The 23,701-nt window shown below is 35.1% G+C and overlaps 1 protein-coding gene across 1 annotated transcript in view; it reads left to right on the top strand.

Moving 5' to 3' along the window:
- Window positions 1-15,778, top strand: part of LOC118738779 (cationic amino acid transporter 3) — a 292,419-nt gene extending 276,641 nt beyond the window's left edge. The window contains exons 2-6 of the mRNA XM_036469746.1: window positions 9,614-10,024; window positions 10,103-10,363; window positions 10,438-10,721; window positions 13,811-14,048; window positions 14,182-15,778. Of these exons, the coding sequence (XP_036325639.1) occupies window positions 9,670-10,024; window positions 10,103-10,363; window positions 10,438-10,721; window positions 13,811-14,048; window positions 14,182-14,858 (1,815 nt within the window). The 5' untranslated portion in view covers window positions 9,614-9,669 and the 3' untranslated portion in view covers window positions 14,859-15,778. The remainder of the gene's footprint in view (window positions 1-9,613; window positions 10,025-10,102; window positions 10,364-10,437; window positions 10,722-13,810; window positions 14,049-14,181) is intronic.
- The last annotated feature ends 7,923 nt before the right edge of the window (window positions 15,779-23,701 follow it).

Raw genomic sequence — 23,701 nt, 5'->3', positions numbered from 1 at the left:
CTTATTCAACCAACTACTATCAAGTGCAGCTGATTTGCCGCTATTTAAACTCGACAGCGTGGTTGTTGTTGTCAATTTTATACATCCATTTGCTTATTTGCTTTTTTGTATACTTAGTTTCAGGCAGGCTCTTCCTAAACTATGTCTTTTGTCGATGTTATTGTGGCTTGTTAACATTTTTATTTTTAATATTTTTATTGAGCTTTGTACCACGATTGCTTATTAGGAAAAATTGAAAAAGCAACAAAGTCTAAGCGGTAGAAGTTCTGTATAAGAGTTGATGCATATACCATATCAACTCCTCGCCACCGTACTTGAATAGCTCAGCTGACAGGCTGTCAACTCCAGCTGCTTTGCTGTTTTTCAGCCGCGTTATTGCTATTAGTACCTCGGCATAGTCAGGCGCAGGAACATCGACTCCATCATCATCGACTGGGGGATCGGGTTCTTCTTCTTCACAACTTTCCGTGCTGCTACCATTCAGTAGCGTGGAAAAGTGTTCCCTCCATAATTTAAGTACGTTCTGAACATCGGTAACTAGGTCGTCATTGTTGTTCTTACAGGAGTACGCCCTGGTCTTTAAACCTTCCGTAAGTCGCCTAACTCTCTGATAAAATTTTCGGGCATTCTTCCTGTCGGCCAGCATCTTAAGCTCTTCGCACTCACGTATTTCGAGCTTTCTCTTCTTATTGCGGCAAATACGTTTCGCTTCCCTCTTCAGATCCCTATAGCGGCCCTCATAGCGCGCGTTGCGCCCGATCGCCGCGTGGCCCTGTAGGCGGCATCTTTTTTCTCTGCAGCTTCCTGACACTCCTCAGCGTACCAGTTGTTCTTTCGGGCTCGCTGAAATTGGACTACTTCTTCGGCGGCGGTACTTAATGAGCGGGAGATGTGGTTCCACTGCTCGCATGTGTCGGTTTGTTGGAGAGCAGGTCTGGGAGTCGAGTAGCGAATGCATTGGCGGTCTGCTGTGATTGCAGCTCTTCGACGTTAAGCTTTCCTTGCATATTTGGGCGCACATTTTTTGCTACACATAGGCGGGTGCGTATCTTGGCTGCTCAAGCTTGGCTGCGGGCGCGTATCTTGGCTCAATGTTTGGGCCTCGGAGTGTACGTACGTCTAAAACACTGGAAGTGTGCCTTCCGTCTATCACAACATGATCGATTTGGTTTAACGTTTTTCGATCCGGAGACAGCCACCTAGCTTGATGGATCTTTAATACTTTAACTGCACGTACTGCATACTACCATGTTTCGGGTACCGGCGAAGTCGATCAGTCTCAATCTGTTGTCGGACGTTTCGTCGTGGATGCTGTATTTTCCATCAGTGGTTAGAAAGATCCCTTCCTTTCCGACCCTGGCATTGAAGTCGCCAAGCACGATTTTGATATCATGACGGAGGCAGCGCTCGTACGTGTCGGGTCCCAAACCCAGCGCAAAACATATTGCGGGGACGGGGGTGGTTTCCTAACCAAATACACGTTTATATAGCACCTACTGGTGAATAGACGCTGCAGACTTCAGTGAGCCCTTAAACCGAATAAGTCTTTCTGCCGTGACCCATGGCACCACTCGGATTGGTTACCGCATCTTGCACATGGGTTGCTCACGTTGCCCACTGTGTGCGAACGAGGACGCAAGAGTCGGGATTGAGTATAGTAACTGTAACTGCATACCCAGCGCGACGACTATACCCCATTGCACTCCTTTTACGTATGTACAGTGGCCGAAATAATTATAGCCGCACCATATTTTGACAAGTTGTAACATATTACTTTTGTTGTTATTTTTTCGTGCAATATTTAAAAAAAATCGACAAACTTTCGGAAAATTGTTTAACTTTTTCAATTCGATTTTTAGAAATATTCTGAGTATGCAGTTTTGTAGAACTAAGTACAAGTTTCAAATTGCTAAAAATTACGATTGTTTTTTAGATTTCTTTTTGTCCCATTCGCTTCCATATAACGAATACACACAATTTATTTTTATATGGACGAAAACCGTAACATCCTGGACAAAAAAAGTTCTAAAAAAATGAAGCGTACTTTTTAGCCATTTGAAACTTGTACTTTGTTCTATTAGAATTCCATGGGCTACAAAACTGCATACTCAGAATCTTTCTAGGAGATCTAATTAAAAAAGGGTAGGAATTTATACGAAAGTTTGTTGTATTTTTTGTTAAATACTGTACAAAGTTTGTAATAAAACTCGCGCGTTTAAATGTTTTCAGATCATAAGTTTAATTAGAATTAAAAATAGAAAATTGTATGTACATCACAAGAATGTCCGTACAAAGTAAACTTAAAGATAGCACACGTTGTTGCGGTGATGCCAGACTTAAACACTCCTCGTTAGCGTGGATTCCTCTTTTACGAAATTCAAATATTCATTTACAGCAAATTCATTTGCTTTGTAAATTGTACATGTTTAGACATCGGCAAATTCTTCGTAAATATATCCGCCGTCATCTGTTCCGTGGGTCAGTACTTTAATGCAATCTTTCTCTCGACTATCAGCTCGCGTATATAATGATATCGAACAACGATATGTTTAGTGCGGTTGAGGTACACCCGATTGGTTGCTAACTTCTCTGCCCCTTGATTGTCAATGCGTAGCACAATTGGAACGTCTTTCCAAAAACCAATTTCATTCAGTACTGCTTTCTAGGCAGCATTTGGTGCGGCCATGTATTCAGCCTCTGTGCTGCTTAACGCGATTGTGTTCTGCTTCTTCGATTCCCATGATATAGTGCAGTTGCCATACATGAACACGAAGCCTGTGTACGACTTACGATTATGGGCATCGCATCCCCAATCGGCATCAACATAACCTTGAACACGCTTGCCACCTGCACGGTAAGAAAGTTTAAGATTCATACTACTAAGATATCCTTCGCTGCAGTCATATGCTCCTTGTGTGGGTCTTTGTTTCTTTGCGACAGCTTTGAACCCGTAAATACATTAGTACTCCAATGAGCGATTGGTATTGTGTTACATCTGCTTTTACACAATTTTCTTGCATGCCACTTGATAGCCTTTCTCCAAAGAAATCGCCAGACTCTTGCATTTGTCCATGCCGTATTGTATTAGCAAGTCACGTTTATACTGATTTTGACAACATCACGTTTGATTTCCTTTATCTACTACGTCGAATCTGTCGGATATGAGTGCCTTTACCCTACAAAGCCCTGAGATGTACTTGCAAGCAATGATCATGTCGTCAACATACACTGAGATGAGAACTAACTCATCCCCGAATTCAGCTTATACAAACATGGCTCATCATCGCATGCTACCTCGTCAAGTTTGAAGTTCCACTGCCTGCCCGATTGTTTGAAGCCATAAATTGCCTTTTGCAATTTTAAAACTTTTGCTGGTTGTCTCTGGTCAATAAAACCCTCAGGCTGCCGCATATATATCTCGCCATCTAAATCGCCGTACAAGTATGCTGTGCTTACATCTAGATGGTGAAGGTGCATCTTCTCGAGAAAGTTTCTCGGTAGTCGATACCGAATCTTTGTTCGCACCCCTTTGCTACCAGTAGTGGCTTGTAGCGTTCAATTTCTCCGCTCTTATTGCGCTTTAAAGCGAACACCCACTTATTTTTAATTGCCTTCTTACCTGGCGGTAGTTCAACGTACGCCCACGTTTAATTTTTTTCCAGCGCTGCGAATTCGACCTGCATAGCATTCTTCCACTCTTTGCATTTGTGACTCGAAAGGGCCTCCTCGACGCTCGTAGGAACACTCTCACCTGTTATGCTGTTGACTACGTTGAACTGCTTTTGGGTCGTCCACGCTGACCAGTTTTTATCAATTTCGGTCTACCCTTACCAACCTTGGTAACATTTTCAGATATCTCCTGGTTGTCACTGCTATTATCATATACAGACTCACATGCTCCTTTTGCATGTGCACTGTCATAAGTTGAACTGTCGCTCTCCAGCTCATCGTTGCTAGCTGTGGGCGGTGAGATATTTGGCATATTCTCTTCCCCGTGAAAAATTTGGTGTACATCATCATTTTCGCTACTTTGCAATGCATGCATGCATGCTTTGCTGTTATCAACGAAATTTTCATTAAAGAGTACATCTCTCATCACAACAATTTTATTTAGCTCTTCGTGGCAGTGATCGGACACAAAAAAAAATCTGTGTGATAGAATCTGGAAAAAAATGTGGTAGATTTCAAAAAAATGTGGAAAATCTCAGGTTTTGGATCAAACTTTGTACAAAAATTAAAAAAATACTGCAAGGGTTCACCTAATTTGTATTTGTATTTGTATTATTTTATAAGTTCTCTGCATGTTCTCTGATGACGGTCAGCTTCGAACAACAGCATGGTTTGATCAAGAACAAGCAAGGCGTACCGCTTGTACGACGAAGCAGTGATCGGACTCAGAGAACTTATAAAATACATACTTTAATAATACATGTTCTCTGCGGACTTATACCAAATTGTGGTAGATCTGCCACTTTTTTGAACATCTACCACATATACCACACAAGGTCTGAAATCTACCACATATTCGCGTTTTTGAGTAGTTTTATTTTTGCTCGACATAATTTTCTTAATTTTAAGAGCAAAAATTGTCCAACACTAAACACAAGAATGATATAATACAAGATTCCAAATTCCCGGCGGCGATGAAATTTTTCAAGTAAAAGTAAACAAAGCCGAATGGGAGCATAAAATAAACTGTAAAATAGTAAATTTTGTCAATAATAAATTTTTCGACAAGAAACGTGGTTTTATTGTGTTAAATTGCAAAATATATGATTTATAAAATAGCGAAAATGTTAAAACGAATTTTTTAAGAGTATCGGAAATTTGCTACGATTATTTTAGGAATCTTTAAGGAAAAACATATGAAGCGGTTGACAAGAACTAGTAAAGAAATTTCTGTACGATTTCTTAAAAAAATTGTGATACCTTTCAGAATACTCTTAAATCCTGGTATGCAGGGTATACATATACATACGAATATGAAAAGATAAAGAAGCTGTTGTTGACACAAGGAGTTCATACAAACGGTAAATGTTGTTTTTTACGATTGCTACAACCTGTAGTTATTGAATCAGGATTTGATAGGCGCATACTTTGAAAGTAGAACGGTTTTCGAGACCGACTTTTTCAGCTTTAAAAAGATAGCTATTAAAGTTTTAATATCTTCCCCCATAATGAATCGTTTCATGAGCTATTTCACCTCTGTTAGAAAAAGTTAAATAGCCTTTCGAGGAAAATAAATGTTATAAAATCGACTAAGTGACAGAGCTATAATTGATCAAAGTGTAATTTTTATAAAAATTTTTATTATTTTTAAGCATCCACCTTTCTTTTGATATTTTTTTCAACCAAATAAACTAGGGATGTACGATTAATCAATTAAGGAACAAGCTGATTAAGCGAAAGCCAATTAATTAATTAATCAACGAATACTTATTTTTGACTAATCAAAATGAGTAATTTCCGATTAACTACATATTGATTAATCAGAATCTAATTAATTTGGTTAATCAGCAAACTGATTAATCATTACCTGGCTAACCAGAAATATGAGTCATTGCTGTTATATTTTATTTTACATTCATATGTATGTATGCAAAAATAGAAAGGAATTTATACATATGTTCATTAGGGTTCCCCCCGAAAATGCTGTTTTTGGAAATTTTACCCACCCCTTAATTTTATTATCTTTTATGAGAAATATTATTGCCTATTTTTATAGATTTTTTCGAGGTCATTTAGAGGTCGCGACCTGTCGACTGAAGTCAGAAAAAAGGATTTTGTAGATCTATGAGTTTTGGAATGACTACTTTTGCTTCGACTTCAAAGAGCGAATATGATCTGAGAAGAGGATATATAGGCATTTAAAATGGCGTATAATAATTCATTGTCGGACTTGGCTTGTTGGAATTTTTTATCGGGTACAATAAAAAAAACCCACATTTCTTTTAATTTTTTAAATTTTGACCATCGATTATTTTCACAATTTAAAAATATGTAGTACTATCTAAAATTAAATCTATTTTTAAACAAACTGATAGCTCATTTATTGCATTAAAATTGGCGAAGTTAGAGACTTTTCTTAAATACGGCCTTGAATTAATACCATCACTTTTTCATAGTACATACATAATCATATTTTATAGGCCCGCCGAAATGCCCATAGAATGCCAGGAAATGCTATGTAGGCATAAATAAATAATCTTTAGTTTAAAAAAAGGTTACATAAGCAATTGTTATTGGAAGTCTCCTGAAGAGAACCAGGGGTTTCCGATAGAAAAATATTGATTTTCAAGAGTTCTATACATAAAATACTGCATGGAAAACTTTGAGCTCTTTGAACGACCTCTAAGTATTTTTTGTTTTGATTTTGATTTTTTCGAAATAGAACAATCTTAGGGTGTGAGAGCATTAAAATTCAGTCTTTACTTATATTGGACCACCCCAATGTACTTAAAACGGAGACACGCCACCTCTTGCTGAGCAGATGGGGCTCGTTAACTGCCTTTCACGAAAACAATGCGCTTAATAAGTTCGTTTATTTTTTAAAGTACTTCAAATTATAATCTAGGGAAAAGCATGCGAAAAAAGTTTACAGTTATATATTTTAAAGCATGAGATGAAAAATGTTTTTTAAAACTCTCATCATTCAGTATCTTTTTCAAGCTTATATTAAGTACGTTTCACCTGTGTAGATAAATCTTGCAATCAATTTTTAACCAACTTCCAGATGAGCTAGAGACTCGAAACTTAATCTTAGCTCAGAACCTGGGGACAATGAGATATTTGAAAAACTCGTATTTATGGACCGCAATAGTTCATATTTGCAATTAATATTAGCTACATGAAAAGGAATAAGTACACAACTTACCCGATAGGTGGTACAGGAGATGAGATATTTGGAAACCCGTATTTATGGTGCGATTTGTTTCACATTTAGAACATATATTACTTAAATGTAAAGAAATAACTCCACAAAAAAATTTAGCCGTTAGGTGGCGCGGGGGTATATTTTTTTTACTAATCACTAATAAAAGCTTGTCATTAAAATAATTGTTTTTAAATTACTTGTTTAAAATAAAAACATTTATATACTGGGAATCATCTTTAGTACACCTAAAATCGTACACATCCCAATTTGTTTTGTGGTTACAAAATCTTAACCAAGTCTGCTCACGACATCGTCATCCTTCATATAGCAATACATCTATACACATATGAAACAAATTAATAAGTATTGATAAAATAAATAGGTTGTGCATGACGCATTTACCCAAAAAATTCTGGGACACCCTAATGCACCTACATATACAATGTATGTACATGCATGCAAAAATATGTATAGATATATGAGGCCAGAAATTCTATAGTAGCCTATCTACAAAAGCAATAAAAGTTATGACAAATTATAATCAACGAATTTTATAACACGTTTTAGGTAAAACATTTTTGTTTTTTTAGTGTATTATGGCTACTGTGGTTTTCATCGCTTATATGTATAAGCATACACATGCCTGGACAGGTATGTCTAGAATTGACAAAATATTTACAAAAGGGTCTAAACATATATACATTAGACTAATCGACTAAGATGCCTGTTAAAAGCGCAGCCCTTAGTATTAAGTTTAAAAGATCGCGCATCGCGAATTTCTATTTTCAATATAAAGTACTTAGAAAAAAATTGTGTTCAACTTTGGAATTTGTTTCCTCGGCTATGAACTATCGAACTAAAAACAGCGATACACTTTTTTGGGGAAAATTAGCCGCTCTATAAAAACGTCTATTATCATATTTTTTACAAACCGACTGGTTTAACGGTTACTCAAACTTAAAATTAAATGTATGTCTTATTACTGTTTTTTCTCCTATTTTAGGTAAAATAATTAAATTATCGTTAAATAATGCAAATTTTTTTTTACACATATCCTGCAAATTGTAATTGCCTGTTAGAAATATGTATTAACATTATTTTTAAATTGTTGAGCTTTACAGTTGTAAGTTCTATATGTTTATAGTTTCAAAATTGCCTTTTTTGTAACTTAAGATCTGAACACATTGAAAACGACGAGCTACAGACTACAGCTGTCAAATTATTTTAACACGTACTCTTATGTAGATACATAATTATTTTGGCAACGACCGGGCTTCGCGACGGCTGTGGTTGTGGCCAGATTAGACTATTTCTATTTTGCCGGCGACAGATAAGGTTCTTCCTCTTATTTTATGTCAAACTCGTCCAAATTCATGATGTCGCTGCCGCGTTCAAAAAAATCATGTCGTCGTCGACAAAGCGTTTAGATAACGAAGATAACAAATTGGTAGCAGGGGCCCGTAGCTCGTCGTTTTCAATGTGTTTAAAAATTAACTATTGAGTAACTGATTAAACTAATAAAACAAAGCACAACTCGATTCAAAAATACTCATTGTTCCATATTTATTAAGTTAAAAACTTTAAAACAAGATTATTTATGTAAAATCTAAAGTTACAAAAAAGGCAATTAAAAAAAAAATATAAGCAAGTAGTAGAACTTACAACTGTAAAGATCAATCATTTAAAAATAATTTTAATATCTTTTTGAAACTGGGAATTACAACTTTCAAGATTTTTTAAGCAATTTTGCAACATTAAATAATAATTTTAATTAGTTTACTTAAAATAGGAGAAAAAACTGTAATAATGACATTAGTTTAACTTTAAGTTTGAATAACCGTTAAACCAGTAGATTTATCAAAAAATCATAATAGACGTTTTTTGTATAGCGGCTAATTTCCTACAAAAATATGTATCGTTATTTTTAGTTCGATAAATCATTTACATAAAGTCCATTGCGTCACCTTCGCCGTCACTGTCAGTTGTCAAAAAAGTTGAATCGGTGTATTTGTATGAAGTAACGCTGCAAACCATTTTTTCAGAGTATTCTGAACTGTAGAGAAATGTGTAAGAATTCGTAAAGGTCTTATCCGATTTTTAGTCGAATTTTCTAAAATGAAATTAACTGTGCACACTTCGATTATTTTACGAAATTTCGGAAGAAAATCGGTCAGGCAATGAAAATAAAGCTGCTATGTAAATGATTTCTACCTGATTTCTGATGTGTTCGAATTTTCTTTATTTTTCGTACAGAAACTTCTTTACGAGTTCGTGTCAACCACTTCACATATTACTGAAGATTCGTAAAAAAATCGTTACAGAAATGAGATACTCCTAAAGATTTCCTTAAGATTTCGGGAACTTTGGTTTGCAGGGAAGTCACATGAACAAAGCTGACGGTGACGTTGACGCACAAATTAGCTCAACCCTCAACTTTGCTTATGCGTTTGCGTCAAGGGACAACTATTCTGTGTTGTTTTTACATACTTACATACATTTTGAACGTAAATTTTTTTATTTTGTGGAAATTTCGAATTAGTCTAATATACATATGTATATATATGTAGATCCCCTGATAACAAATTTTCAATGGGAATGGAACGATTCGTCTAGTACCCTAAGCTCCACACAGTTGATAACACAAGCAGATTAATTTAAGTACAAAGCGCGTGACTTTTGGATATACATACAATAATTTAAATATAATGTTTTTCTTCTTCTATTGTGATTTATTTTTAGAAAAACACCGATCAATAAACTCCAAGCACTCGCAAGTATTCACACATAAAATAAAAATGCCAAACCTTTGGACAGCTCTTACCAGACGAAAAACGGATGATGTTGTGGAAAACGAGTCGAAATTGGCGCGTGTTCTCAATCTATTCGATCTTACTGCGCTCGGTGTGGGAAGCACGCTCGGTCTGGGCGTATACGTGCTAGCCGGTTCAGTTGCATACAACATAGCTGGTCCTGCCGTAACCATATCATTTCTCATTGCTGCTATTGCGTCTGCCTTTGCTGGTATTTGTTATGCCGAATTTGCAGCGCGTGTTCCGAAAGCAGGTTCGGCGTATGTTTACAGTTATGTAACAATTGGCGAATTTGTGGCATTCACCATAGGCTGGAATCTGATATTGGAGTATGTAATTGGTAAGTGATGATATGGTATGGTGATACTTTAAAGTTTAAACCATTTATGTACTAAATATTTGAATTGATTTCCAATAGGCACCGCTAGTGTTGCTCGCGGGCTGAGTGGATACTTCGATGCGCTGATCAACAAAGCTATGTCTACTGCGCTGGAAGAAGCTTTACCTATCAATGTGAATTTCTTGGCGGATTATCCCGATTTTCTGGCATTCGGTGTGATACTGCTGCTGGCGGCAGTACTTGCATTCGGTGTAAAAGAATCTAGTTTCTTGAATAATATATTCACAGCAGTAAATATGATTACGATTGGAATAGTCCTAGTTGCTGGTGCTATAAATGGTACGTTGCAGTTTGCTGATCATTAAAAAGCCCTCAAGTGCAAAAGTGTAATGAGTTTTTCTTTTTTTTTGTAGCTGATCCTTCGAATTGGACGATACCAAAAGATCAGCTTCCTAGTGGTACGGAGAATTTCGGTAATGGTGGATTTATGCCCTTTGGTATCGCTGGCATTATGGCAGGGGCGGCAAAATGTTTCTTCGGATTTGTAGGCTTCGATTGTATAGCCACTACCGGAGAGGAAGCAATAAATCCCAAACGTAATATTCCCCTTGCCGTGGTTATTTCATTGATCATTATATTCTTATCTTACTTTGGTATTTCCACGGTACTTACGATGATGGTGCCTTATTATAATCTGGTAAGTAAACATATTTCAAGTGTAAATAATTTTCCTATTTCGATACAGAAACCGAATGTCAAAAAGTATTAACTTTGATATTAAAACGGTTTAGTAAAGTTTCTCTGGAGCCGCACTTATAATGTCCAATCTGTTTGTTCATGTTTAAGAAGGTTTCTTAAGTTATACATACGATACACTGAGACTTAGATCTCCTGGAATATGTTTCACCAAATTGCGCTCTTCATTACCAGTTTTGAACAGCTTAACCGGTATTCCACGAGCTCCACGAGCCTCCTTAGTTTTACGGGTTTTTGAACTTCCGTCAAATTATAACTTAAGAAAGTTTTATTATATGGCAGTTGAGAAGTGCATGTGCAAAACTTTTAATGAAGCATACATATCACGCACTTAGGCGCCTGGTATTAGCGGTCGCGATTAAAAAGGAGGGAATGAAAAGGCATTGTCAGCTTCTCATAAGCCTTTCTTCGCTGTACAGGCATCGAGTACATGGTGGTATCGGACGAACACTAGTTGCCACTTATCAATGCCTTTTCATAAACCTACCTTTTCAACTAGAATTTTTCACGCTAAAATAGATGCTAGCTAAATATAAACAACTTATTTTTCAACAAAAAACCTGAAGAAATGGCAACCATATATAGAAGAAAGAAATCAGCTGAGAATGAAAAATCTAAATTCCCATTCTGCGCTACGAGCTACAACTACAGAAAAATTCTGCGGTTTTGAGTTTTCATTTACATGGCGCTCTGGTAAGACAGATCGTGTCAGCTGACTCGGGTTTACGTACCGGTATGTTTATGTTCTTGACTAATTTTACCTTTATGATTGAAAAGTGATTTATTGAAAATATTAAAACAAAATGTAGGGAAACCACAAATTGATCAGGCTGGGGAAACACATGGGGAAAAACATTTGTTTCAGCTGCCTTTGCTTCGAATGGTATGATTTTTCATAATATGTTGTCAAATTTTAACAATAAAAGTCGAGTCGTGGTGGAAGTGCGTGGTGTAAGAAAATTGCAATAAATGTAAAGTAGTATGACCTAATAATAATATTTTTCATCTTAGATACTTGCCATCTTCAGTTCAAAAGCACATACCAAGAAATGAACGGTGTGTTACAAAAACATTTTGTGCATGCTAAAGACAGGTTGGAAAAACGAAAACAAACAAGATCATTGCAAGTACACATGACGAAGAACCCGTGCATTTCGTAAAATGGATTTCTTCATTTCAATATTTTTAATTTTTATACACATACGGACAAAAGTATTGGCACAAAGAACTTTCACAATGCGTGCAAAGTTTTTTAGCTCATTTATTTTCGCGAATTTTTTATAAAAATATAGCTAATATTATGACGCAAACTGTAAGATAAAATATACAACTTTCCAAAAAACTCAGGAAAATTTAATAAATTTCCAATGTTTAAACCCTATTTTTGGCATTGATTTTCTTCCATAAAAAGTATGTTCGCCATTTTTTTTATGGAAGAGATTGTACTATAATTTGATGGGCTACAAAACTGCATACTCAAAGTCTTTCTAGAAAATCTATTTAAACAGTTGCAAATTCATTGAATTTTTCCAAGTTCTGCATAAAATTTAGAAATTTTTTTTTTGTAATATGAGATATGTCCGTTTTTTATCAAAAATTTGCGAAAAGAAATTGGAACAAAAAACTTTGCATACATTGTGGAAAGTTCTCTGTGTCAATTACTTTTATCCGGAAAGGTAATTTTGAAATATTTTCGACTGTAATAAAAGATTTTCTTAAAAACCAATTTCGATATTTCATTAACGCTTCTTTTGAACTCAATAAAATAAGCTGTTTGCTAATTATGAATTAATTTAATATTATCTAGCGCCGGTTATTTAATGTCTGGTTATCACTATCCCCAGTTAAACATTAAACATTATCGACGATTTCGACATCATGCATGGTACAATTATTACAGGTATTGTCTTCCCAGAGAGCGCATATTCCGATCTGCCGTATTTAAAAAATATTGTTGTTGCCCACACTAAAACGTTTACTGCTAGGGAAAAGGGATATTTCCATGCCCTATATACCATATATGTTCACGTATTTTTTTAAACAAACCATCTTGCAGAGAACTTATTTAATTTGCAAAAGCCAGAAAAAAACATTTGCTTGTAAATAAATTCAAAATTTGTATGGATCACGTCATTTCCAACGTTTTTTCTTTTGTTTTGAAAAACTATAAAAATTAAATTGAGAGAAAACAAAAAGCAAGGTCAAATAAAAGTGAAAGAATCAACATTGAACTGCGTCAAAATGAAAATAAGGCAGCACGAATTTCGATGTGAAGCAGAACTCTCTGGGAAGACAATACCTGTAGTTGTTGTACCATGGACATCATGTACATAACATGTGATCGATAAATCAGTCGTTGTATTTAACCGGTGCTTCTACCTCCGATTTGTGTCAACCAGACATTGAACAAGCGGCGCTTAATTTTACGTAGCGCAACGGATTTGCAAATATACTGAAAAATGACTCGATAAAGACTTGAAAATAATTAGAGATACGACTTAAAAATGACTCGAAAAAGGCTCACAAATGTTAACAAAGACTCGAAAATAATTGGAAATAGAACTGAGAAATTACTCGAGAAAAACTCGAAAATGTTTAGAAAAACGACTGAAATATCTTTCGAATAAAACTCACAAATGAATATAAATTTGACTCGAAAAAGAATCAAAACTTATCAGAAAAGTGGGTAATAAAAGACTCGCCAAGAAGAGTCGCGGGCAGGATACCATTTCCTACCGACAAAAGAGTCTTTTATGATCAGAATATGAGCACATTTATGATTGTTTTAATCGCATAGAGAACTCAAAGATAAAACTCGTATATGATCAATGATTTCAGAAAATGCTGGGTGGGTAATTAAGAAATCTTCTTAACCTTTTGAAAGTGAAAAAGAGTGTGACTACTTTTCGCTTGTTCTTGCTGCTAGATAAGCATCATTTTTAACAGTGATTCGTTGTTCATTGGAAAATGCATACACATTTACACACAATTAATATTTATCAATGTATGTATATGTCATTATTTTTACAGGATAGAAACGCTCCGTTCCCTAAAGCTTTCGATGAAATTGAATGGTACACTATCAAATGGATTGTCACAATTGGTGCAGTTTTTGCCCTGACGACTAGTTTGTTGGGTGCTATGTTCCCTCTGCCTCGTGTGCTCTATGCCATGGGAAATGATGGCATCCTTTTCAAATCGTTTTCAAAAGTACACAACTATACTCAAACACCTCTATTGGCTACTGCCATATCTGGAATTTTTGCTGGTAAGATATTATAATGCTCAAAGAAGAATCATATACTGCTCATTTATTCCTTAAAGTCGAATAGGAAGCATTATGTCAGTCTAAAGCCAAAATTTTTATCCTAATCCGCTCTTCCTCTCTCTCTGGTTTTAAGCTGTGATGGCGCTAATTTTCAACTTGGAACAATTAATTGATATGATGTCCATTGGCACACTACTTGCTTACACGATAGTTGCGATTTGTGTTCTCGTACTCCGTTACCAAGATGAAGACATGGATATGAAGACAGTTTCCCTCCGGTGTCCAGCAGTTATTCGCCAATTCTTTAACGGCAACTCTTATCGTGAACCAAATGTGCTAACGTCGCGCATCACAAAAATCGGTATTGTAGTCTTTGCTGTTATTTGCATCATTTGGGATGGGATAGAAAGCTTCTATGGAGTTGAGTCCACTACCGGCACAGTAACGTTGAGCATAATCGGAGTAGTGCTCATACTGATCACGATCATCATTGGCATGCAACCGGTCTCCGGTCTAGAGTTGACTTTCAAAGTGCCACTCGTGCCATTCATACCCTGTCTTAGCGTGTTCGTGAATATCTACTTGATGTTCCAGCTAGACCAACAAACATGGATACGCTTCCTTGTATGGGTGTGTATTGGCTATGCGATTTATTTCTGCTATGGCCTTCGCAACTCTACACAAGTTACCAGAACCGAGAATCATGCGCAAGCGGCGATAAGAATGCAACACACAAATCAGGCATTCGAGCCGGATTGGAAGGTGGAAAATGGAGTTAATGGTGTTCATGGAATCGCGGAAAAACATTAGAAGTTTCGCCAAGAAGGAAGTATGAATTAGACAATGTGAATTGTAAATAAATTGCAATAGGATATTATACATATTATAAAGCTTTCGGAAAAAAAATCTAAAAATATATATACATATAGAAACATCGAACCCTAATCGCCAAAAGATATAAGCGATATTTTTTTAAATCTTTTTTTGATGCAGGAATGCACCTAGATGCTCGAGGAATATTTATGCATCGAAGAGAAAATTTAGAAAAAAATGTCGCCTACATCTTTTTTGCGGTTAAGGCTCGACATGTTGAATAAGTTGAGATGCCACAGCTTCGGCAAGTCATGTGCCTAGATTCTGGGCAAAGAAAGCCGGTTTAAGTCTGTTGGTGCCTTCTGCAACTTGAAAAATGCTTGCAAATGTGTACACATAAAAATTGCTTTAAAAATTGTACTCACTAATGTTATTGATTAATCGTGCTTTAGAGTAAAAATGACAATATTTACTTCAAAAAGTGGTTAATTTTAATATAGGCAGAATTTTTCGAAGAGCTGTGTTATGTACATAAATACTACTGTAGTTCCATCTGTCCAATCAGGTGGGGTGCGATAAAGCCATGCGAGATAACGCCATATGGCTCTATCTCCCATCCAATTGCGAGGTAAAGCCATATGGCATTATCACGCTTCGTATTGAGAGATAATGCCATATTTTTTCAATTGTGAGTTAAAGCCATATGGCCTTATCTCTCATATGAATTTATTTGTCATTGAGCTGGTTTCCCTTTTACGAAATGTGCAAAAAAAAATTTGTTACTTTTTTTAACTTGGGATTTTGTCTAATTTTTATTTGGGATTATGACACCCAGCCTGCGTGTCATAGTCCCAAGTAAAAAAATTGGGATTATGACACTGCAAGGGGAGTGTCATAATCCCAATTTTTTTACTTGGGATTTTGCCAGTTGGGACTATGCCATGTCACCGATTTTGCCCTTTTACAGAATGCTTACACCTTCTTGAATGCATATAGAGCAGAAAATATTCCGTAAAAGGGAAAATCACATGAGAGATAAAGCCATACGAGATAACGCCATATGGCCTTATCGCTCTTTGAAATTGGAAATAAAGCCATACAGAAATTTTGGCGCGAATATGGCTTTATCTCTCTTTGAATTGAGTGATAAGGCCATATGGCGTTATCTCGCATGGCTTTATCGCACCCCACCGTCCAATCATCATCTTATACTAAATGAAAGTATTTGTCAAACAGTTTTAGCTATACATATTCAAATTTTATATACTGTACAAATAATTTTTAATATTGTTTTTAGTTTTTACGTTTTTATTATTTGTTTCTTTCTATGTTTATTCGCCTTTTCCACACTTTTTTTCTTCTTTGCTACCATTTTAACTGTATGTATTATCATTTTAACTTTATGTATTTTAAACTATTTTTGTAATAGCTTATTTACTAGTTCTTTCCATAAATGATTTTGATAATAGCCTACAAAAGTGCGAGAGAGATAAATAGATTGCACATAAAAACTAAACGTTGTTCGCAGCTGTCAAATATCTTTAAAGTGGTTCACACTTTGCTGTACAAAATATTTAATTTTATCTTAATATTGTTAATAATTTCGCTAATGTGAGGTTTTAAATTTAAATATTAAAAAAAATTAAATAATTGACTGCCAAAATTCACGCGTTGTTTTTATGCGCCCCGTCCACTGTGCAACTCTGTTTTTACAATTTACATACATACATATATTATTTTACGTTAACATTAGGCGTGGTTTTTTTACGCGTATACGTATCTGCGCTTAAAAATTGTATGGAGCTCTAAGCGACAAACTTTATGTGCGCTTATGAATAGTTGTCGATAAAATCAAAGTTATCTACTTGTTTTGAAATGGAAATTGTCGATGATTGTTTTTTACACGTTAAGCGTAGATGTATGTATATACGTGTAAAAAAACACGGCTATTTTCTTCTAAACGAAATTAATAGGTTTTATGATCACCCGACTTTTTGTGATATTGTTAATACATACACACATACTATTGTAGGTAATTATATGTAGTTCTTACCACTTTTTGTCGCAAAAGTTTTGTAAATAAGTTAAGTCATTTCAATAAATAACTGAACTACCTACATATATATAAGAAAACTAAATAAAAGTATAACACTGAAAGAAGTAAAAACTTATAAAGGAAAATTAAGCTGATTTTAAATATGTATACCCTCCAGTACTGCTGGAGTCAATCGCTACTTTTGAACCGCTACTGCACCGACTCCTAGGTAAGTAGCTACTCTATAATACCATGGTACTAAACATAGTAGTGCAGAGTCGATCCAGTCGTAAGCAGGATAGCGATAAACTACGACAGAGGGCGCCCATAAATCACGCAAGTGACTGCTTTAGTAACCAGTGTTGCCGCGAAGCTTTTTTAGTGGTAGCCAAATTCCTTTAAAAAAAGGGCTTAAAAGAGCTAAAAATAGTCGTTGTGGCTAAAAATGGTAGCTAAAATTCATATTAATTGACACACAATCCGCTTTTACGCGCTCCGCCCTAAAAATTAAATAAAAACCTATAATAAGGCGAGATCAGCTATTTCCACAATTTCTACAAAATCACCTTTAGTGTCTGAATCATTCACATTTGTGTTGTTGTCATATATTGAGCCTTGATAACATACTGTTTGATATTAGAAACGTTTTGCAGCAGAAACTATTAGCCTTCATATAACATTTTATTCGAACTGTTGAATCAAGGCTCTCCAACCTCATCATATTTCGAATCTTAGTTTTTGTGGAATTCATTACGGAAAAAACGCGCTCAACAAAAGCATTTGAGTGCGGCAAGGATAATAATATGACGGCTACTTCACTTATATTTCCAAACATTTTATTGCCTGTTGCGGTTTTCACTCAGTAAGCAATTATCCAAAATTCTTCAGAGTCGGATGGAATGCAATTATGAAAAAAGTTATTCCATGGCAAAGTTAAAAGAATTAAATATTCAGTTTCCGCTGCATCTTTTTCCCTCAAATTCATTTATGGGCCGATTCTGAACATAAACTCCCTGGGAGTTTTCTCTATTTTACATTTCCTCCTATCATGAATAAAAATTCCCCGAGGATTTTTTATATTAAATGGCGGAATTGAGCTGTCAAAAAAGTGTTAGCTTTTCAAAACAGCAGCTCGAATTTCCTCCTCCCAAATTTTCGGGGAAAACACTACGCCCTGGGAGTTAATTATTGGAGGATTTATTTCTCGGGAGAAACAAATTCCCGGAGAAAAAAATTCCCGGGAATATTAAAAATAGGGCTGATAGTGAATTGGCATATAGTAAGTATAGTATTGGATAGTGAAACTCACACTCTTGTGATTCAAACACTTTTCTGGTGACAAAATTAAGCTTTTTTAAAAGTATTTAATTGACTAGGTAATCGTTTCAAAAGCTCTTCGATTAGGGTAATTAAAAATTTTTGATATTCTTTTAATATGCTTGTTAAGTCAAGTTTATCACGCAGTTCATTAGCCTCTTTTGTAAAATTATCGTGGAAAACTAAGTTTTGTACATTTTTATAATTGGAAACATTTTTTTTTTGAAGGGGAAAAATCGCCAAAAATCGCTAATGGCGATTTCCTAAATTTTTACACGCGAATATCAAAAAAAAAACCTCCAAATTGGCACTAAATCGCCAAATCTAGACACTCTGTTCGACACCAGCTTGCTGGCTCGATCAAGTGATTGTACCATCAGGCTCGAAGCATATAACTTACCAGCATGCTGGTACAATATTTATTTCTTTACAAATGAGGTCGGGGAAAGATCGAAATGATTATAGCCAAAATTTCATAATTTTTCTACTATTTTGTTAAACATTGTTTTTTTTTTTTAATTCACAACTGCAATATCGTGAACTTAATATTCCACAAACACGGCTTTGACTCATATAATGCAAGAAATTTCCGCCAAAAAATTTTCAAATAGTTTTTGAAGTCGCACCAGCGGCTGGTACAATCACAAGAACATACACGGTCAATCGAATTGATGGGCCATTTAACAAATGAAGCATATTAAGGGCCAGTTTTTCAGTGCACGGCCGTGGCTTAAACTAAGTTAAAACGCCCGATCTGGCTGATGTAAACTAAGATCAGCCAATCAAATGTCAGCCAGCTGTTCAATTTGAACTCAGTTTACTTAATCTGAGTTTAAACTGGCACTGAAAAACTGGCCCTAGCGGCTGTAAACTTATCTATTTTAAACTATAGTTAAATCGTTAATAGATAAGTTAAAAAAAAAGCCCTAACACTTTTACAGTATGTATGTATAAAAACGTAAGGAACATACAATACATACATGTATATATATCAGTCTTTCTTAGTTAAAAAATTCATCTCTTAAATAAATGCAAAAAAATTAGATCAAATTAAAAGTATACAACTTTTTCATGCCCAGTATGAATAAATTCTCCAAAGGGCTAAAGAAGGGCTAGGGGCAATTTTAAATTTATGTGGCCAAAAAAAGTATGTGGTAGCTAAATTTAGCCACCAAAAGTCTAAAACGGCAACACTGTTAGTAACTCCCGGTAGTGCAGAGAGAGCCAATGGAGACTACCGCCTAGGCCATTGCCTTGTAAAAGTAATCGTTGAAATACACTACAAGTAGTCGGTCGGTAATTGACGGAGTTTACCAAGTAGCTACCGTTTCATCAGTCCTGTTGTCGCTCCCCCGTACTGCAGGGTATATACACTAGCCGGCCTCGTATGCGCGAGGCTTCGAAACGCGTTGAATTTGTACATATGTAAGTATACATATGGAGAAAAAAGGGGGCAACCCTATTTAAAAAAACCCTATTGTACACCTAACGGCGAAGCATTTTGTTTGACATCGAATATATTTAATGCAACGAACGAACCTTATAATTTTTTAGACGGCGGCAACACAATTAAAAAAATAAAATAAACCTGGAGGCCAAATCCTTTCATTTGACAACGAAAAAATAAAACCTTATTGTACATCCGAAGATCCAATTTTTTTAATTTGAATAAACTATGCAAATGTGATGTCATTAACAAAAAATGCCAAAAAGGTCATTTTGCCGTATAGTGTAATATATTGGCGTTTACTTATACATATGATAGTGTTTGGCCGAGCTTCTCCGATTTGTGGCATGCTCCAATATGTTGTCACACAAAGGGGAGGGAGGTACAGTTTTGCGCCGGCTCCGAACTACGATCGTATTTTTAGGAGAAGCTGCTTTTTTATCTTAAGTTGAACCGGGCTTTAACCCAGGCCCTGGTAGCGCGCACGACCATTAGCGATTGGCGTGGTCAAAAAATCTCAATTTTGCTTCATGCTATGTTAGGATAAAGCAGTAATTTTTAATTGGGTGGGAACCCTACTCAAAAAAAAAGGTTGTTGTAGATACGAAGGCTATGTTCTTTAATTTGGTATCTCATTTTGTTATCCAACGAACAGCGAAGATCTTATAATTTTTAAACAACCCTTCTACAAAAAATACAGTTTTGCACATCTAGAGGCTAACGGCTCTATTTTGTATCAGTGATAAATTCTTGTCACAGTTTTTATTACGGAAAAATATATGAAAAAGTTGAAATTTGTCAGTAAAAACTTTTTGTCACCGATGCAGAATTGAGCTATACGTATTTTCGTTGGTGGCAACCCTACTCCAAAAAATAAAATATTTATGCTTATCTAGAGGCCAGTCCTTTTATTTGACACCTCATTTTTTGTATTCCAACGAACTGCGATGAACTTATAATTATTTATGGCAACCTATAGAAATTCTAAATACCAAAGATCATGCTCCTGTTTATACAGAATATATTAGAGAAAATCTGGTACAAATTCGTTTAGTAGTTTTCGATATAAGCGCATTAAATGAATCTCTACTTACCATTATACTACTTATGTATAGATAAGTTAGAAACTTTTAAATAGGTGGCAACCCTACTAAAAATAAAAGTGTATGTACATACGCAGGCCATGCTCTTTCATTTGGTATCTCATTTTGTTATCCAACGAACAGTGAAGATCTCATAATTTTTAAACAACCCTTCTACAAAAAATACATTTTTGCACATCTAGAGGCTAACGGCTCCATTCTATATCAGTGACAAATTCTTGTCACAGTTTTTATTTCGAAGTTTATTAACAGGTGGCCATCCTATTCAAAGAAATAAAACATTAGTGATTTTCTAGAGGCGAATCGCTTTCATTTGACGCCTCATCTTTTGTAATCCAACAGACGGTGAGGATCTTATAGTTTTTTAGACAGGTGACAACTGTATTATAATACTTTCCTATTATTTCCCTAAAGGTTGAATTAAACTGAATTGCTTAAATTGCATTGTGTTGCATTTACTTATACTTATTGAATTGTATAAACCATACAACACTAAATTCAGTGTTCATTTGGTGGTATTTGAATTGTGCGATTTTCAAAATATTAGCTAAGCACCGTTATTGTAGAATAACAGTCGTCCTGCGCACAGAAGAGTATAAAAGCGAGTAGGCAGGCATATTTGTCGGTGGGCATACACTACCGGCAAACGAAGCGTTTAGGCTTATATTTGGCGGAGGTTACCACTCCCGCCGACGGGTAAGGTTAGTGAAGGGATATTTACTCCCCCTGCCTTTAAGCGTTCTTGATAGGATTCCTAATTTAAGAAGTGTGTTTAATAAAAACGGGTTTATTAAATTTTTGTAATTCTAGGGACTATTTCAGTTTTTTGAGACTAAATATACCTATAATATCAATAAATATAGCGATAAAGTGCGAAATAGTCATGAAATTTTTGATTCAGTCCCGCGAGTCTCAAAAATTCCGAAATATTTCCCGAATTGCGGTGAAAGCGGGTAAGATGAGTTCAGTTGTGGTGAGTTAAGGTTTGGTGAATTTAGGGGTGATGAGTATAAGTGAAGTGTGGTGAGTATTAGGGAAGGTGTTAATATTTTCCGATATCATAAATAACTTATTTCAATTTCAATTTATTTCAATACTAAGTATTAGTACGATAAGATCAAATGTAAAATGTACTAGCTTTGAACTACCTCACAACTAGTATGAGCCGCATGTTCACCTAGTCAGCCAACTATCTTTTTTCCATGCAATCAACTAGTATTCTTAACATGGGGATGTCCTACGAGATGGCAATTGTCAGATTTCGGTCAGAAATATACCAGCCTCATACTCAAAATAGACCGAAAGTTACTAGTCCGATTATGGACCAAACTACTACTTTGCAAGTCAAAAAATAAAATGAATTCATGAATATACAATAAAAAACATTTGACTAAGTACATTTTAATACATTGCACATTTTTATTTAGCAGCCTTATGGATCGATTACGGATAACAACACAACTACGGTTCGGTTGCCAGCTGACAACGCAATTTGACAGTTCGACAACCAGCAAGCGGCTGTAAACAAGCTATGCGAGTAAAATTAAATTATTAAAATAAAGAGTTTTAAAGAAAAGACAGCAATAAAGCTAAATTCATCACAATTATTTGTTTAAGAGGAAGAGAAGTGCATGAACGCTGCCTCATTCAGGCGACATTTAAAGGATGATTCCAATCCTCTAGAGCTACCGCGTGCACTGTAAGCAAAAGTTAATGCTTTCAAGGCATTTCTTTTGTTATCGTTTTGTGGTAATTTTCAAAGCATATTGAGGACTTCCAAAAGAAGCTGTAGTATAATTGGTTAATAAACTGATGAACCACTTCGTTGAACTTCAATACCTTCGCTCATAAAAGCTTGCGCACCTCTTCGATTAAGTGCCACAGCAATGTCTTTAATTTGGAAACCTTGGTGCGTCGGTAGTTTGAAAAGAGGTTCTTTAGTTGATAAATAAAAAAGCAATGTCTTTAATTTGGAAACCTTGGTGTGTCGGTAGTTTTAAAATAGGTGCTTCAGTTGATAAAGAAAAAAATTTGCAATCAGTGTTCGCTTTTGTTTCGCCAAAAGGGCGTACTCCACGGGAACTAAAATTTCAAGTTGTTTCTTTATTTTCACCATATTCTGTAAAAGCAAGCAGCATTGCAAAATGTTAATATCGTTCAAATTATTAAAAAGTAAAATATATCACACTTTTAAATTTTCGCTCCTAAATACGCTCCAAAAATATTCCCAGCAACCACAAAAATGTAGTCGCCTGTATACACACTTTGTAGCAACTGCAGTTGTCAGTTGAAAGTTGCCAGTTGCCATGTAATATCGATTTGGCAACTAGCAACACAACTGAAGTTCGATTGCTATCGATAATCGACCCATAAGATTTGCCAATAAGTAGTGTTAAATTTTTTGAGTATTAATTAAAAGGAAAAATAACTACATAAATATTTCAAACTTTCGAACATAAATTGAACTACATTTTCCACTAAATGATATTAAAAGTAAAAGCTTTCAAGTACTATAAATACTATATTTTTATCTTTTTTAATAAAGTGAATATGGAAAAGAAAAAATTTAAGTAAAAGTAAAACCAATACTTTAGTTTATTTTTGAGTGCACTAAAATAAAAATAAAAGTTTTCATTAAAATAAATTAAATTCATAAGCTATGCACATTTCAGTCATTATTTAAAAGTAATAATTAATGTTTAAAATTTGAGATTTCGATAAGAATTCAATTCAATTCAAGAATTCAAGCTCAATTAAATAATTATGTCAATCGTGTAATTAAAAAGTCAAAAATAATTGAAAATTATCAAAAATAAAAAAATAATCATATAATTAAAATTAACGAATTATTTCAAAAATTGTGTATAAGTTATTAATTATTAATCATTAAACAAGTTCTACTATCGGTATTTAATCATTAAACGGTTATCCAAAAAAA

The sequence above is a fragment of the Rhagoletis pomonella genome, unplaced genomic scaffold (genome assembly GCF_013731165.1).
Source record: "Rhagoletis pomonella isolate Grant_MI unplaced genomic scaffold, Rhpom_1.0 Rhpom_scaffold_00005, whole genome shotgun sequence".
NCBI classification, from domain to species: Eukaryota; Metazoa; Arthropoda; class Insecta; order Diptera; family Tephritidae; genus Rhagoletis; species Rhagoletis pomonella.
The sequence above is the reverse complement of the archived record's forward strand: the minus strand, read 5'-3'. Positions and strand labels throughout refer to the sequence as shown.